The sequence below is a fragment of the Mastacembelus armatus genome, chromosome 1 (genome assembly GCF_900324485.2).
Source record: "Mastacembelus armatus chromosome 1, fMasArm1.2, whole genome shotgun sequence".
NCBI lineage: Eukaryota > Metazoa > Chordata > Actinopteri > Synbranchiformes > Mastacembelidae > Mastacembelus > Mastacembelus armatus.
This window is the reverse complement of record NC_046633.1, coordinates 3,774,106-3,793,061: the sequence shown is the minus strand read 5'-3', so window position 1 is coordinate 3,793,061 and position 18,956 is coordinate 3,774,106. Positions and strand designations below refer to the sequence as shown.

Sequence of the window (18,956 nt, the reverse complement as noted above, 5' to 3'; positions counted from 1 at the left end):
GCTGGGATATGAATAATACACATAATGTCTGTGCTCTGAAATAGATGAATGATGACATCTAAGGAGGTAAACAAAGACAATGGGTGAAGACAGTTTACTTCACATGATGGGTGTAACTGTTCTGAGACATTCAATAAAATACTTTTTTACCATAAAGCCTTGTATAATTTGATGTGGTTTTGCTGGAAAGATACTTTAATTGCATTGTTGGGTATCATTATAGTATTTATAACATTTACTACATACCTTCTACAATACTACTGTATAACACTACAATTCAAAGAGAAACGTTTACTCCACTCATTTAATGTGATAGATATGGTAGTTCATGACTTCAGAATAAAATCCTACATAAACATATTGTATGATAAGCTTGAGATCCCTTGTAAAAATGGTGTTTAACTGGGGCTGTCTTTTACACTTCAGATATATAACTTTCTCTTCTTTCCTACCTCACTAATCTTTTCACCCTCTTGATTAAAAGGACCTGGCTGCAGACAAAGGTGGCAAACTGCCAGCCTTGGCAGGAATTTGGCAGCATTAGCTGGATGTTAACCTTGACAGGTTTATGGTTATGTTTATGGCAGGGGTTATTAGAATTATGATCAGGGGTTAGGGCAAACATTAACCCTTTCCATAGCCCTTCTTCTGGAAAAAGTTAACATCTTCCAGCCTTGGTTGGCTGTATCTGAATCCTGGTTGTAATCTCCTATCTTTGTCTGCAGCCAGGTCCCTCTTCTCTTTATTGCTGACCTTTTGAAAGGGCATGACCTCTTGACTAACACCATTGTTACTATGGGTTAAAAACTGTATTTCTACAGGAAGTTCAATGCAGATTGATTACGTTTAGTTATCACAAAACCAGAAAACGCAATTTTAGAGAACACATCAGAAAAGAGTTTATCTTTTCAAAGATGGCTTTGGTTTTGTTGTGGTTTCTGTAATGTTTGCGTTATGTAAGACGTGTTATCTGTTCCCGTGTAGCATGTTTTACCTAAGATCTACCTATCTGTTTCTCTATTTATAATTCTGAATGCATCTTCTACCTTCCAGCAGAAAAGCAAAGGTTCTTCTTGTAGGATGCACTACACTGGTTTGAACGTCAGGGGGTGGCCTCTCTGCGCATCTGCTCTCCCTATCTACCTCAGCCCCGCACACACAGACGTGCAGACCTGGAGCTGCCGCAATACCCGGGTCCTCCAGGGCTTTGTAAACACCGTGTTTATTTCACTCTCCAACAGTTTTATCCAATTGAGAGGCGAAGCTGAAGCGACAGTTCACCGTGGGAACCCGAGAAAAAACGACGGCACCGTCAAATTGTAAAAAAAAAAAAAAAACATATAGCAGATAGATACTGGTTTGAGGGTCAACGAGTTTAACCCCTGATTTTTCGTAGCGTTGTTCAGGAAAGGTAGCTGGTCTAAAAGGGGGAAACTTGTGTGGTGAAATGTGAGCGGACCGGGTTGGTGTCGGGTGTTCCGTTATTTTCAATGTGGTTGAGACTGCAGCCGACTCGCTCGTTGCAGTTAGCTCGGTACGGCCGCGTTGATGCAGCAGCGCACGGCTGTGGGCTTCAAATCCACCACCGGATCTGGGAAGACAATAGGTCAAATATACGCCGGCCTGGACTCCCAAGACTACACTAAAGCAGAGTCTGCATCCGCCTGGGCTTCACAAGGTAGGTTCCTCGGCACGGAGGCTCCGGAGACCCGAGGCGGATTCTTGCCTTTTCTCCTCCTCGTTGCCTTGACGACTGTGAGAGACTGCGGTAGTTTTAACGGACAAAGCGGGATAAAGCTAGCTAATCCGGGCTTTGCTAACAATTTATTGACTACATGAGGATAAATAACGACTGTGTGGGAATACGCACGACTTAGCTGACCTACACGTGATGGTACAGTAAATTCAATACAATAGAAACAGTGCTAGATGTTTGTGGGCTTTGATATAACGGCCATTTCACCGTGCACGACACATTTATCTCACGAAGCCTGTGTTTAACCGTATGGGCGTAAATTGGGTGATGTAAGGTAAGCTGTCAGCCATGCTATTGTCATGTCATTATTCATGTACAGTATGTCTACATATAGTCTGACCTCATTGGTTTATTATTTGCTTACAGTAGGATATATAAAAATATATTTTTAGGACGAATTCTGCCTCTGTGCTATCGTCAATGGTTTATTTGTTACAAGAGGGAGCAGTTTTATTAAGGTAATAATCTCTTGTTTCCCACAGTTACCAGCATAAAGTCATCTATATATATATATATATATATATATATATATATATATATATGGACCACAACCCATATTGCAACAGGAATCTTAAAACAAATTAAAGGGCAAAAGAATTATATTTAGACTCTTCTTTTTAAAATCAGTTTCAGTCATTTAAATGAAATTTGAAATATGGTAATGTGTCCTGTTGCTGTGTTTTTGCCCTTCAACACACACAACATGTGCAGGTGTGTCACAGACAAGTAGACACATGCAAAAGACAGAACAGTCAGTAAATAGCAACAAAGGGATACCCTTTTCATTTGATGCTGATGAATGAAAACGCCATTTGCTGTGTGAAATTTAGAGGACATTATGGGGATTGTAAAAAATGGCAAAACTGTATGCAGTAAATTGGAATGTTTACTGACGTGTTTATCCTATCACATATACCTTAATATAATGTGAATCATTGGTAATTATTGTAGTTGATAGAAGAAGGTTTTGAGATATTAGTGGTAAACAGTATTAGCAGCAGGTAGTTACCTTCATTTTACTTAATATTTTTGGTAAAAGTTACATTTATACTATTTGTTTTCCAGATATGCCACAGCAATGACAGGTTGTGGGAATTGTGCAGGAAGTAATTTCTCTGTCCTGTTAATCCAGAATGGCTGTGAATTTCTTTACAGTGTCATTGTGAGGAATTGGGTTTGAGAGTGAAGTGACAGTCGGCAGGTAGCTACATCAGGATGGCGGCTGTAGTGAACTACTCTCCCCCTTGGTGGGTGAATCTGCTCCATCGGATGCCTCATTTCAATATCGAATTCCAGCTGGTGAGCAGTGACTTCAGACCAGAGGACTCTGAGTACCAGAAGGTAAGACGAGTACAGTGGAATAATGACCTCCCACTCAGAATTCATCATCATGCAGCATCACCTTGTCATTCCACTTACTGCCACCTGCCCACATTGTAATTTCACAGCAGAGTGGGCAAGTAGTGACTGAGGGTGTCCTGCAACCACAGAGATGTGGGTTCCCTCCCCGGATCGATCAAGGCTATTCATCAGAGAGAGAAAGTGAGAGAGGTCCTTGATCAAGACACTGACCTTCCGTCATTGTTATGTAGTAGTGAAAGAACTATTAGCTGATTAATCAAGTGGTTAGGTGGTTCTAACCTGGTTAAGACCCCTAATGACTGAAATATAAATCTGAAGGCTTGCGAGATAAGTAGCAAGCTAGGAAAGGAAAAGACAAAGCATATCTTCTATACAAAATAATGTTTATATTTTGTGTGTTTTGCAAATATTTGTTTTCCATTTTTTTAAATATTGAAGAGACCCCTGTGCTCAGGATGGTTAAAGCTGTCAATATTTGTTAAAGGAACAATGCTCTCTGAATTACATACAATAGTTAAAGCTCAGACATAAAATCTGTGATGATGGGTAACAAGCAGATCTGGTTTTATAGAAAAGTAATCATGAGAATGATGAATCATGACAATGGAAATTGCTGCTATACTGAAACAGTTCATTTTAAGGATATACAGCTCTATAGTGCAAGTAAAAGCTATGTTTGACTTAAAAGCATAATTGAACTGAGAAATTTAGGCAGACAGCTAATAATCATCAGCAAATATAATTACTGGTTAATATTTTACATTCATTTATTAAGCCAAAAGGTCAAAATTGTCCAATTCCATTTTCTTAAAGTTGAAGATTTTCTACTTTTATATCATTGCGAATTTAATCTATGGGGTTTGGACTGCTGGCTGGACAAAACAAGCAATTTGATTTAAACATCTTGGGCTCTGGGAACAGTTAATGGGTAATTATAAGTATTTTATGACATTTTATTGGATAAACAATTATTTGTTTAATTGAACAAATAATCATGCAGGAAATGGCAGAGGAAAAGCAATCATTAAAAGCATAAAACTAATTGCAGTTGTTCTTTGATAAAACAAAGCCTGAGTCTGCAGCACTGCTTTACAAAGCAGCTCAATCTCAAAGATGGGCTTTGGCCCAGTTTTCCTGCATTTCATTAGAATCCTTAAACAAGGTGACTTCCAGGTCTCTGCGTCAGAAAAAACAACCTTAAGGCGAGACACAGCGTTTGAAACTCCAGCATCTCATGTGCTGCAGTCACCCCTCAATGTAGTTTGCTGACATATACAGCAAGTGGAGGGAGGGCCTGCTAGTTCAAGAGCAGAGCGTGGGAAGGCACCCACAGCCATGAACAAGGGAAGGAGATGAGAACTGGAGAGACAAGCAGCGAGAGAGGAGGAGGAGGAGTGAGAAAGATAAAAGAGAGACTGATTGGAGGCAAGAAGAGAGCGAGTAAGCTCGATGAGCCATGGGAGGTGCTTCTAAATTGCCAAATAGCCACTTCCTGTGAGCTATTCAGTGTTTAACTACAGGCCTTTGTGTGTCTGTGTGTCAGTGTGCATGACCACTGGAATTTTAAGGACCCTCTTTTTAGACTAATTACATCCTGACATTGATTTTAGCAGATGGGACTGTTTCTATGTCACTGCACATTCTGCACTTATATTATTCTATATATATTTGTATGTTATTTTTATGTTGGTTGTGCATATTATATATGTGCAATACATATATACTGTATGTTCAGTTTCTGTGTCAGTGTGTATTTAGCACTTCGTGTTGTTTGTTGAGGTGAGGTCACAGATCTCCCTCAGGGTTTGTGTGTGTTACTGTGTGTGTGAGGGAATATAGCGGTTCTATTCAGGGTGAAATCATTAATTCTGGCTAGACGGGGACAGGAGGAGGGAAGGATGGAGGGGGAGAAGCACAAGAAGAAGGAGGTTGAATTGGAGGAGTGAGGAGGGAGGGAGGGAAGCAGGGGAGGGAGAGGGAAGGGGAGGGCTGTAGCCCGTTGTGAAAGAATGCTCTCTTTCTTTATTTCACTCTTTCACTGCAGCCCGTCTTTAGATTGGCTCAGTATATCTGTCTCAGAGGCTTTCATGCATCCACTCATCCAGCTGAGAAATGCACACACGCTCACACACATACAGACAAGTCCTGCAGAGTGCCCTTCAGTGCACCAAGTCTGTCACCACACCATAATATAACACACTCACACACTCTCTCACACAATAGAGGGAGATTCTTCTGTGTAGTGTTTTTCTTTCCAGTGTGATTTGGCACAGGTTCATTTGTATTCAGTTCTTGAGCTCTGAAGCTGCACAAAACTTTCTTCTCACACAATGACTCACACTTTTACTAACTTTATTCTCTCTTGTACAGATTTTTTTTATCTTAAAGAAAATGCTTAGTGTTCATTCACCAGAGCAGATGCTGATGACTTTGATTTTACTGGGGATGCTGACTCTCTGGCTTTTTGCAGGAAATTTGGTTGATTTTTCTCCTGAAGAGCTGAAATAGGAGCTCTTATCTTGAGGTTCTGCAAGGCATTGTGCTCAGTTTTCTGCCTATGTCTGCGTGTGTGTGTGTGTGTGTGTTTGCATTCATCTGCCTGTATTATGGCAGAATAGCAGAGTCAGCTACCAGCCACAGTTAAACAGCTGCAGAACATTACAGAGGAATCATGTGACCTGTAATAACACACACATATTCCCAGCTGTGGAAAGTAAGTCAGTAATTGGTATTTTGAATAGTTTGCTACAATTTGCACAGTGGAAGACATTATCTCATAGCATTTTCAAAAGGATCAGAGTGGATCAAAGACATAGAGCCACTCAAATCGTTTTATGGCCTCTATTTTTGTGGTGACACAATCACCAGCACATAGATGGTTGTTTTTTTTCCTGACCTTGAAAGTCACTTTGCCCATTTGTGTGGTAGTTTGGTGCCAAGCTCATAGTGTATGGTACATAGGGGGGAAGATAGTTACAAACAGGTGGGAGGTTCAACTAAACTGCAAAGTGAGTTGTTGCTCTTTCTACCATCATTGCACACACTACCTTTGGCTGCAGATTTAACGTGCTGTATTTTGAGACTGAGCCAATCTGTGCCATCCAGTCACAGTATAAATCTCCAGTGAAGCCTGTTGAGTCATTGTCTGTCACAGCTGTTTTAGAGCAATGAGAGCAGTGTAACTGGCTAAGGGTGTTTTTATCAATCACCACGCCCTCAGATTTATGTTCCACTTCATTGTGTCCTTTTCCTCTTTATTACTACACCGACATTAACCAAAATAGAGATGGTTGGGTACTCACAGATGTCTGCATAGTTTGTGGGTGCAAGATTTACCAGTTTATGTTTGTCACTGCACTTGCTTCTTTGTTTATAGATTTAAATATGTCACATGGGGCATCAGAGGCCTTTGTCTGGACAGATTTTGCAGTAATTGCTTTGGTTACACTTTGACCCTGCAGTTTGGGTGAATATTAAAGGAATGAACTCGGGGAAGGTCAGCCAGTGCCTCAGGAAAGAAGTTGAGAGTATAGGCAAGGCTAGACACAGATAGGGAGAGTGGAAGGACAACTCACTGAAGTGGAAGTGATTGAGCCTGTCAGCTCAAATGCAGACACACACACACACACACATACATAGGCGCCCATGTACACACACTTAAATGGACAGATTGAAAGTAGATCACTGTGCCTGGGCATTTAACATTTAGCCCTTCCTCCAGCCTGCAAGCTGATCTCCAGTAGCACAGATGAGGACACACACATGCATTTAGATCTAAGTACACACATACACATGCACAGCCAAGCTTCCCATCCTTATTAGAAGCTAATTGATCCATGCTTAATCTGATCTGAGGGTTTGTCAGCCCGACAGTTAATCTAGCAGTCATCACACACAGTGTGAGGTGAGTGAGGTGGCAGAGACCTGGTTCATAGTCAGATTATAAGTTTAATGTTAAACCCATACACCAGATACCAAGAGTACTGGATCAGTTGTTGTTGCTCATTATGTCCACTGGTATTGAAATGATTAGTTGACAGCTTTTATTTTTAGTTCATTGTTAAAATTATTTGTAAAGTAAAATACCAAGTACTGAATGGTTCCAGCTTCTTATATCGAATCATTTTTGTTTTTGTTTTTTTAGATCACTCACTTACTTTGAGTACTTTAAATCAATTTGAGAATTCAATCAGGGACTGGTAGTCACATGAACAAATAAGCTACAGTATCTGGAGACATTAGCTTGGCCTTTTTATTATAGTGATAGTGATCATTTGTCATTATTGTCTGACTTTTTTACTGAAGTTAAAGCTCAAGATGTAATAAGATAGAGCTACAATTAGTTTATAATATACAAATTACCATACACTCGCCTTTCATAAGTACACAGTACACAGACAGTGCATCACAGCACATCACTGTATTGTATCCAGTCTCCTGTAGTGGTCTAGTTTAGTGACCCACTAGCCTGGCTAGATTAACTGAAACCCACCAGATTTGATTCTTGCCCTTTGTTGCCCTGATTCCACATCTGCCACAGTTTAAATTGAGAGCAGAATTTATTAAGCTGCATTGCTTTTCTTTGTGGCAACAGATTTGTACCTTCAAATACAACTAGATATGACTTGGCTAGTGTTATATGTTATTCCTGCAGTAGTGGAATTTTCTAGTAAAAACAGCATGCCAACTCAGGACACAGGGATAGGAAGAGTCTTTCAAAAAAGGAATAAATCACATTTTGCACTAACAAGCTGTTAATGTGTTTTCAGTGGGTACCACTTTCGTTCTGACTGCAATGTCTCAACAGCTGTTGGATGGATTGTTCTGAAAGTTTGTGCAGACATCAGTGTACCTGTATCCTCCAGGATAAATTGTAATTTTCTTCTTAGTGCTTACTTCTCATTTTTATTTAGCTTCATCCTCAGATCAAAATTGTAATTTGTCAGTACTTTAATTTATGACCAAATAACTTTTAAAAGTAGTGACATTTATGTCAGCCTCAGCTGACTTTGTCTTAATGCTAATTTACAAATGCTAGCATGCTAAAATATCTAACTAAGATGAATGTGCTGAACCTTATTAGACATCAGTATGATTGTATTGTGAGGACGTTCTTATGCTTTTTTAGCATTTTGCTCAAAGATACCACAAAGCACCACTGTCAATAAGTACATTCTCAGACTACTATTATCATGACTGTAGACTAGAGAGTCTTGTTGACCCTAGAACAGGGGTTCCCAGCCTTTTTGGCTTATGAACCATTACAGTTGCTAATCTTTCCCAGGTGGGACCAGCTCAGCAGTTAATTATAATTTATGTGGTGTATTATTGTTATCATTTTAAGAGGGCTGAAGAGGTCAATTCATCCACTAATTTATAACTGACAAAAAAGCAAACATCTTGGTAATCATCTGATGCCCTCTTTTGGGTGTCCCAACATTAAGGGTGGGAACCACTGGCCCAGAATATTTTTCTTTACACTATGTTGCTAAGATTGCATCCCTGATGTATTTGAAGAAAAAAAAGAAAGAAACAAGATAAACGTTTAAAAATATGATGTCAGTTTTGTTATACATACAGTACATGTTCATGTTTAGTGTAGCAGGATGAGGAAATTGCTGGCTGGCAGTGAGGAAAAAATTAGGTCAGTAGAAAAATCAGCCAGGAAGCCAGGAAGTCTGATGAATCTTGGAGATGGACTCAGATTGTGTTATTGTCCATGGAGGAGTCCCCTGAATTATGATATTACTGTTACTGACTGAACAGAACTGTAACTGAATTCCTTTGTCTTGAGTGGTCTAGCAGGTGGAGCTTTTGATTTTCCAGAAACATGTCTCTGTCTCTGTATGGTTCTCTAGTAAAAAGACTTTTCCAGACACCCCCAACGGGACAGCAGTGTGAGTGTGTGATAAAAAAAGATTTCATCAATTCCAGACACATTGCTGTAATAGCCGTTCTCTTTGTTTATCTATTTCTTTCCTTTTAGTGTTGAGTTCAGTCATCTTCTTTCACATCTTCTTTATTTTCTGTCTCTCTAGCAAGTCTCACACACACATACACTTCTGTCTACCCCCACCCACGATTCCTTCTTTTACACTTCAAAGCTATTAGAGGGTGTGTGATCTGTGTGGTGGGTCTCTAGCGCACACAGCTCCCCAGCAGTGCCGCTTCCGCTCAGTCTGTGGAGGTGTGCATGTTTGATGGTGTGCAAATGCCTTTTTCATGGTATCTCACAAATGTCCCTTTAACAGCCACTGTTTTTTGGTTTCAGACAGCTGGAGAGAGGATCACAATTTGTATACACAAAAACACAAAAAAAAACATTGCCTAATCATGTGGTCTGTCTGTGTATCTGGTTTCTGCTCTTATCAGCTAGTTTGCTTCTTGTATTCTTAACTCACTTCCCAAATTGTCTACTTCCCTGTGATAAGGACAGGAACTCTCAAATGTAAATGAATTAACCCAAAGTATGACAGAAGTATAATGTGTATTGTATTATGAATCACATATTTTTTACCACTAACTGTTTCTCTTTCACTCCCTCTTTAGTCTATTATGCTGCTTGGTGCTGTGGCGTTGGTGTGTTTGGGCTTGGACCTCCTATTTCTCCTCTTCTACTCATTTTGGCTTTGCTGCCGACGACGGAAGAGTGACGAATCCTCACACTCACATACTCACTCTCAGCAGCCCAGTGCTGACTGCTGCTGCACTGCCTGGTGCGTCATCATCGCCACACTTGTCTGCAGGTGAGAGGTTATCCCTATAAAACTAACTACATTGCACAAGTATAATTAAGTTGTGTATTTACAGATGTGTGACCCACTTTCACTTGCAAGCACTGCGAAAGGCTGCAAGATTTGTTTTATTACTGATTTTTGAGTGAGTAAGGGTTGAAATATTTGATTATTCTGCCAAGGCAAATTTAAGGAATTGTCCCGTGGCCTTAAGTGGAGACTAACTTTCTTTTTTCTGGGGATTGATGGGGGGGGTTGGCACCAAATTGTTGGCTCTGTTTATCATAGCCTATTGGTGTACAGCTGTATAGACCATGTCACTAAAACTGCACAAGACACTATGTTCGAATAACACTGTTACTTATATTGACACCACTGTTACTCATATTAACAACATTTATTGTAAATTATTGTAAATATCCTTCTATCAGTGCTGCTTATGCAATCTTCTTGCTTCATGTAGTCCTTAGAAGCATACACTAATTTATTATATTTTGGAAAATTTCACACATTTCATGGCATTCACTAAACTGTATTATAGTTGTGGTATGAAATGATTGTACTTTCAATTAAATAAAGCTGTTATGTGATTTGGAGAGCTAATGGTAGCAGTAAAGTGAGGGCTGTTTGATGAAAACCTCTATAAGCCCCAATCCATTTAATATACACAATGTACTATATGTTTTCATCAAGCACAAAACATGGCCACGTTTCACAAAGCCAGTGTCGTGTAACAGTAACAAGCAGATGGTTACACTCCTCTGTTTGTGTTTATTTGACTCCAAAGGCTATGTACACACAACCAGCAGGGTAGCGTGTATTTTGACCAAAGATTCTGGGTAGTGTGGACTCTGGTCTTCTTGGCACAAAGATTCACATGCAAACATAAAAGCTATTCTTATTTAGTTTACTCTCTCATCATATTTTTGCTCCCCCCGCCCCCCTCTGTCTTTTCTTCCTCTTTTTCCCTTTTCCTCATCTCTGATAGCTCCCCTCTGTTATTTATTATTTCTCTCTGTTCAGCCTTCTCCCTGGCCTAGAAAGGTTGCCATGGAGACAGAAGCAGATTTGATGCAGAGACGAGAAATGAATTATACAGTCAGGGATAGCTGTGTCTGTGTATGTGTGTGTTAGTGTGACTCAGTGCTGAAGAGTGTTTTGTTTTAATAATTTATGATTAGCTATAATATTTCTTGCTGAATATTTGATATGGATCTGAGCCTACACACATGTTTTTGTTGTGTGCTTTTGTGTGTGCAAGTGCTTGTGAGTCATTGTCCACAATTTAAAATGACATCATATTTTATTTTTAGCAACTACATGTGGACTTCCTCCATTTGTTTGCAGGTGCAATTTGTTTAGATAGAAGCTCTGTCTTGTAACAGAGAATTTAATGTTGTGTTATACATTTCTGAAAGTATGGGAAAACAAATAGGCAATTCCACTTAATCTTAGGAATAACTTCAATAGCATTGGGTTTTAGTTAGTTGACCATAAAGAAGACCTCTTAAGATGGGTAGGAACACCAGTAACAAGGAAGACTACTTCACAAAGAGGTTATTACACAATTTAAAAGCATTGAATGACCGAAAAATGATATCTATTGTATATAGTATTTTCTCACTGCTTCTCACTAGTAATAGTCAGTTGTGGCAGTGTATAAACCTTACTCCAAACATTAGAGAGCAGTTTAAGCTAGTCAGTGTTTATGGTCAAATATTTGACTTAGGAAACACTTGTTTGTGTCTCATATCCTAAGCTATTGGTTAATAAAGTAATGAAATCCCTTGACTGGAGCAGATATTAAATGAGCAGGATAAAAACTCGTGGAAACAAGAAAACAGAGAAGAAGGGATGAAGGGAATTGGTGAGAAAGAATGGATGGTAGGAAAGCAGAAGCAGATGAATAAAGAAGAGCGGAGAGAGATGATTTACTGTTAAAACTTACATTACATGGAGGATGTTAAATTGTGGGAGGCAAGGCTGAGTAGGGAAATGGACAACTAAAAGTGAAGCTGGTAACAGAACACATTAATGTGCCTCTTTGACTGTATTCATCTTTATTCTGTTTAATATTTCTGTATTTGTAGTTTTATGTCACATATAGATGTAAAATTTCTCATAAAGCTGTGGATCACACTAAACTACACAGTGGAGAGTGTCTCAACCTCGCTGTAACATGGGGCCACTCAAGATGTAATGGGCTAGAATGAATAGCCTTAACAATGGCCATAAATTTCCCTCTACAAATCTGTCTGGTGTTTGTGTGCAGAGACATCATCAATGCAAAGCGTGCGCTCATACCCACATTTGCAATACGGATATACAGTACACAAAGGGGAGGGAGGAGTCTACATGAGCTTTAGATGGTGACTGACAAAATAAAAGCATCATTGGGAATAGGTATGCAGGAAAAAAGAGAGAAGAGAAGAGAAGAGAAGGAGAAGAGAAAGTTGTGAAGACTGCAAAAAAACTTTCTGCAGGAATGGTGGTATTGACTGGGTGAAGGGTTACATATTCAGGTTTATAAGTAAGGGTGTTGTGGCCAGGAACTTCATATATTGTAGTGTATTTTGTGTCAATGTGAATGCAGAGCTGCAAAAGGATCATATTATGTGCGGTCTGGTGACCCAATTGTGTAGACTCCGTGTGTGTGTGTGTGTGTGTGTGTGTGTGTGTGTGTGTGTGTGTGTGTGTGTGTGTGTGTGTGTGTGTGTGTGTGTGTGCAAATCATTCTTGGTAGTTCTGTTCTTGCCTAAGGGAAGACCAAAGCAAAGAAGATTGGGCTCAGCACTGTCTGTTGCTGGTTAGTAGAGGAACTGCACTTAATAAATCAGCTGTCAGTGCTTTAGTATTGTTCTGTTTGTGTGTGTGTGCGACTATGAACAAATTAAAAACTAATAGCATTATTCACTCGCACTAATATGTTTTATGCCATCCAGTGGTAGAATTAATTATTGTGTTAACAGTTAGCACTTCCTGTTTTTTTCCTCCCAGTGCTGGCATCGCTGTAGGTTTCTACGGAAATGGGGAATCGAGTGATGGAGCCAATCGTTTGGCCTACTCCCTCCGTCATGCCAACCGCACTGTGTCTGGAGTGGAGAAACTGGTAAGTTATCTGCTGTGCTGTTATGCTTTAAAAAATATTTACTTCACAACGCAATTACGATAATAAAAAAATGACTATTGTATGTCTAGGTGTCAGACAGTGCGCTAGCCTTAAACCAGACGGTGGAGGAGAGCTTAGTTCAGTTAGAGACAGCCTTCCAGGAGCAGACAGACTATGTGTCCATAGTGCAAAAGCTGCAGGGCCAGCTGGATGAGCTGGTGAGGCTGATGGTGGATGTTCCATTCTGGTCCAACACTGACGTTTCCCTGGAAGACTTGGCCCGAAAGACAGAGGCCTTTGACTTTTACAGGTCAGTATCGACACATAATGCTATGTGTTCATTTGTCTAGCAAACAGAAAAATGACATTCTCTTAGTCATGAAGTCTACCTATGAATTCCTTTCAGATTGACTGGGGAATGTTAAAACTACTTAAACCAAACCCACTGGACTTGCCCTAAAGTCATGTATCAACCATGCTTCAACAGTAGCAACCCCAGTGAATAAATTTTAAACATTTTGAGATTTTAAAACTTAAACAAAAATTAGATTTGATGTGATATTGACCGCAATATATTTGTCCCTCCATGTCGTAGTTAAAAATTTATTTAAGTCAATCCCTAAAGAGCATCACTATCTTCTCTGGAGCTAATATATGTTGCCTCTTTGTTGTTTGTTGAAATCTTTGGCGTATAATAGTGTATCCTCTATTTGTATGACACAATATGGTAAATTTGTATATTTACAGGTGGTTGGGTTACCTGGGCCTGCTGCTCTTTGATGTACTCATTTGTCTTCTGGTGCTATTTGGCCTGATACGCAACTCTAGAGGCACTCTTATAGGGTATGTTCCTTCACATCATGCCCAAAGGTTGCTCCTATTGGACCAGTTAAATCCTGTTCCATCTATTAAAACCTGTAATGCAGGTGATGTTGGTAAGTCAAATCATGACTTTAAATGTATGTATTTGTTTTGTCCTTCAGAGTGTGCCTGCTGGGAGTTCTGACTCTGATAATCAGCTGGGGGTCTCTCGGCCTAGAGCTGGCTGTCGCTGCTGTAAGTGTAACCATGGCAACATCATTGCAGAGCCAGAGAGCGCTGCAATGATGTAATCTCTTCCAACTGCTTGAGCAAGGGTTTTAGTGTGTATGTTAACTGTTGCCTGATGTGTCATGCCTGCTTACCCTCTTACAGTCAGCCAGCGATTTCTGCGTTTCCCCGGATGCCTACATCACCAGGGTAACCAAGGAAAACGCTGTCATCGACCAAGGTATGCAGAGAAGAAAATGCAGGACCAGTGAACTGGTAGCAGCCACTTTAAATGTTTTTGGGCTAATGTGAATGTGTGTACCTGTGACAAAAATTTAAAAATTGTGGTGTTTGTAACACCTGCGCTGCATTGGGTTCTGGGTGTTCCCAAATGTTTCCCAAATCATACATTTTAATCATATTTAAACAGGTTGTCTATGTCCATTCGTTCAACAAAAGGTTCATTTTTACATCTTAAGCAGTTCACATTTTGCATCTTTTGTGCTCTCAAGTTCATTATCTTAAACGAAACCACACGGAAAGCGTGTTAAAATATAGAGTGACGCACTTGGGTTGCGGCGTGCCCATTTTTCCAAGCGTGTCTATGTTGCAGCAAGAAAGAATCTCAGAAAGAATCTGCTTCACCCATTCCAATAAACCCTTTGTTTCAAAACTGAGACAGGATGGGGGAAAAGCTGATAATCCTAGTACAGAGATGTCCAGAGCTTTTCCATTTGTCAAGCTTTTTTGTTATGACACCAAAAGGAGAAACAATGCCTGGAGACACATAAGTGCAGAGCTTGTGATAAGTGATGCACATGATATAATATATTGTTTTTATGTTAGTGCAAACTAATAACTGCTCTCTGTTGCCACTAACTTTAACTGATTAGCTGTTGGCTGTAGTGTTTCATTGCTAGGCTAAACAAAATTTTCTTTGCTGGAAATCCACTTTGAGTTGTTGTACAACTTCCTCATTGTCATGTAGCTTGCAGCTTATGGTTGCTTAGCAACAGCAGAAGCCATGGGAGCACAAGCTCCCAAGCACGTGCTCGAAAGAAGGAGACTGGCTTTTTCCACACATTTTTAGATGCAACGTTAAGATTGTTCTATTTAAATTTCAACTAAATTACAAACCAATTATACTAATCATGTGACCACGCTGCTAACGAAAACAAAGTCTTTTATAAAATATGGATAGTATTCAAGAGAAATAGTAGGAGAGTGGTGAATGGATGGCTCAGACAGATACAGCTGGATGACAGATAAGCATAAATATGTAAGACAGACTCCATTTTCCACACTGACAGTTGAATCTCACCCTGACATGTTGTCTCTATTTTAAGAAACAAGTGTGTGTGTTTATGTGTCTGAATTAATGTGTTTATCCAAGAGGATTGGGTTTGATTGACAGTCTGGTATCTAAAAGCTCCAACTCTCTGCTGACTGCAATGCATCAACAACCCTGCACACTTCCTGCCCGCTGTCCCTCTTGCCTGTCCCAGATGTAAAAAAAATATATATTCCTAGAATATTTTTTTTCTTTTTCTGTTGTCTTATTTGTTCTTTTGGTTCATCCTTTTATATCCCTCTTTACTTCTCATTTGCTCACTTTTCCTCTCTCTCTCTCTCTCTCACTGTCCACTTTGCACTCCTCTCATGAGTTCTGTTGTCATTTGTTTCATTTGTCATTTGTTGTCTGAGGTAGTGCACAGATGTTACCTCCATAAAATACATATAAGTGCATGCAAAATTGTACAGTTATCATGCTTCAATAGAGACAAACCTCTATTCTCTCAATGAACTATATCGTTTAAATACATGTATTATTTTCCAGTTGATATGTATTGATATATTTCCAGATATCTTGCAGTATTACCTGAGGTGCAACTCTGGCCAAATTAACCCTTTCCAGCAGGTAATTCATCCTCTTTATTCCTATTGAAGTTATTGTTCTTTTGAACAAACAAATAAATTGCAGTTATAGAATACCTTTCCACTGGTTGTTTGAGTTTTGGTGATTGACCTAGTCAAACCTGTAAAGCAAGTGGAGAACCAAAAGCTCTATTTATATATTTGGGTAATTTGTTTGTGCCTGTATGTTTTGTAGAGGCTGTCGGGAAGTCATAAAGCATTGGTAGAGATGCAGGATGATGTGGCAGAGCTACTGAGATCAGCAACACGTGATTATGCCAACACCAAGGTGTGTGTGTTTGTGTCTGCAGTGATCTGTAGACCTTTATTTTCACGCATGAGTCAACTTGCATTATTTGGAACGTAAAGAAAGTGGCATTTAAAGAAGAGCCATCACACACGTTTATCTGGTGTGAGTGGATATGCATGAAAATGGATATCTGTTTTTGCAAATGCATGCATCACCTTTGCTTTGTATCTATAGGGGAGTCTTGAGCAGATCCAGTCTGTGCTGAATTCCACTGAAGTTGGTCTACACCAGCTAACTGCTCTGGTCGACTGTCGCAGCCTACATATGGTGAGTCACTTTGTGTGTTGTGTAGTTAGAAGAAGAGAGAAGTCCTAAAATTGCGGAATTTCACAAATAACATTCTCTTCTCTTCTCTTCTCTTCTCTTCTCTTCTCTTCTCTTCTCTTCTCTTCTCTTCTCTTCTCTTCTCTTCTCATATCCATCTCCTCTCCTCTCCTTTCCTTGCTGTCCCTTGTATCTGTGTAGGACTATGTTCAGGCATTGACAGGCCTGTGCTATGATGGAGTTGAGGGTCTCATCTACCTGGTGCTCTTCTCCTTTGTTACTGCTCTGATGTTTTCCTCTATTGTGTGCAGTGTGCCACATACCTGGCCTGGCAAGAGGTAACACATACATGCCACAGTCTCTCTCTCTCTCTCTCTCTCTCTCTCTCTCTCTCACTCTCTCACTCTCTCTCACACTCACTCACACTCACACACAAGTCTTTATATGCCTAAATTCATTTCTGTAGTTAATCTGTACACTAACCACTAACATGTTAGTAACTCTAACTCACTATGATCGTGTAACTGACTTCAAATGATGAGTTGAAAACATTGGAAAGACCCATTAAGAATCTACTAGGTGCCCATGCATGTCATACTTAAAGTGTATTTGCCTCCTGAGCTGTTATCCTTTTATATGTCCTCCTGACTCTCTTAGTATCCATCCAGTTTTCTCTGCAAGTTTTGTTTATTTTATTGTTTGCTGTTAGTACTGCCAGTCTGGCTGATTGTGTGATTCTGTTTGTACCTCTCTCATTTTCTTTTCTCTGTTGTGGACTTGGAGTGCCAGTGTTGAGTTGGATTGTGTATTACCATGTTTTTTTTCTGTGCCCCACTTCCTCCTTCTGTTCCTTCCCTTCCTCCTCTTTCCTTGTCCTGATTTGGAAATACTTTGGGCTTCAGCGAATGATGGTGATTATTGAGGAAACCGAATGACCCTGTGGTCCAATGAACAACTCATTGAAACCACAAGTAATTCTTTGGAAATATCAGTAGAAAAAGCTCAAGACTATACATGCAGTGGTGGTTTTCACACTGTTGAGCAATTTGAATTATGAATCACAGCTGTGCCATAGTAGTGGTATTTTATGCTTGTTGGTGGGTGTGAATTACCAGCAATGCTAATGTATGGCCTGGCCGGTATTAAAAAATAATCCATAATGTCCTTGAATTTAGCAAGAATAACTGCTTGGTTGCTTATTAGGCTGACTGGGCTGCAACTGCTGAGTATGTTTGATGCATTTTGGTTGAATGAGTGAAACATCTCCATCTGGTGGCCAATCATGATAGTAACATGTCTTCTAACTTTTTTTCACTGTTGCCAGGGCCCTGTTAAATTATTAATTCAGTGCCCTCTCTCTTTACTTCTCTGAAACATTTCCGGCTTATTGTGACTATGTGGACAGTTAGTATACACTGCCTCAAAAACAATTAAGTAGAAAAAAAATAGACTTAATATGCATATGTACATGTCTTGTGATTGACCATACGTTGTAGAAGCCAATACATTTCTGTAGCCAGAGATCATACTTCCAAATCAGCACATATCTTATTTAATGCCTTATTCTGTTGCGTTGCTGGCCGTTTTACATTTTTGACCATTTTATGTCTGAAAATGGTTTGCCCAAACCAGCCATATTATCTCCTTTTTTCCTGATGTTTTTGCTTTAATTTCCATGGAGCACTCAGAGATGCATGAATTATATTTGATCTAATTTGATGCTGTTTAGACAATATAAATAAACATTAAATACCAGGAGTGAATCCTCTATGTCAGTAGAAGATGACTGCATGAAGAAAATGGCTGCATGTTTCTACATATTAAGAGAAGCTTGAGAATAATAAATATTCTTATAGTTTGATATTCTGTAACTGTCCTCTCTGGCTTGTGTAGAAGATTAGAAACCATACTGTACTTGTAGTGGACCTATTTTGTAGATGAATGCCACCCATTCTCCTTTTCTTCTTGTTCAGTTGCTTTGGGGTTGGAGGCATGGCCTGATCCAGTCTTTGGTATCAGGGGACTCCTCATAGTACAAGTACACCTTCCCCTCTCCTAACTTCCTCTTCAATCACTTGTTTACACTTTTGTCTCTCTTGGATCTCCCTCCCCTCTACCTTTTTCCCTCCTATCCATCATGCCCTTTCCCTGACCAATTGAAGGACGGATGAGGAAGACGGAGAGGACGAGTCGGGTGCCTCACGGGGTGGTGTGCACGATAACCTGTATCGCGTTCACATGCCCAGTCTCTACAGCTGTGGCTCCAGCTACGGTAGCGAAGCTAGCCTGCCCGCTACAGCCCACACTGTCAGCAATGCCCCCGTCACTGAATACATGTGAGTTAGCATCCAATGCTAGCTAGAGACTAGCAGGATCAATACACTGCCTGCCATAGGTAGCTGATGCTTGCCCCCCTGTGAACCAGACTAGCTACATAGTAATGCTCACTGCCTAAGAATGATAAGTGAGAGTAATTGC

At 39.9% G+C, this 18,956-nt stretch overlaps 1 protein-coding gene across 3 annotated transcripts in view; it reads left to right on the top strand.

Moving 5' to 3' along the window:
* Positions 1-1,171: 1,171 nt before the first annotated feature.
* LOC113127852 (protein tweety homolog 3-like) overlaps positions 1,172-18,956 on the top strand; it is a 24,438-nt gene continuing 6,653 nt past the window's right edge. For 2 of the 3 annotated variants that reach the window (XM_026302720.1, XM_026302718.1), the window contains exons 1-13: positions 1,172-1,678; positions 2,912-3,097; positions 9,668-9,864; positions 12,850-12,961; positions 13,051-13,271; positions 13,709-13,804; positions 13,945-14,017; positions 14,156-14,231; positions 15,853-15,908; positions 16,101-16,193; positions 16,389-16,481; positions 16,680-16,816; positions 18,641-18,814. In XM_026302720.1, the coding sequence (XP_026158505.1) occupies positions 2,972-3,097; positions 9,668-9,864; positions 12,850-12,961; positions 13,051-13,271; positions 13,709-13,804; positions 13,945-14,017; positions 14,156-14,231; positions 15,853-15,908; positions 16,101-16,193; positions 16,389-16,481; positions 16,680-16,816; positions 18,641-18,814 (1,454 nt within the window). In that variant the 5' untranslated portion in view covers positions 1,172-1,678; positions 2,912-2,971. The other variant, XM_026302719.1, reaches the window with a different exon arrangement.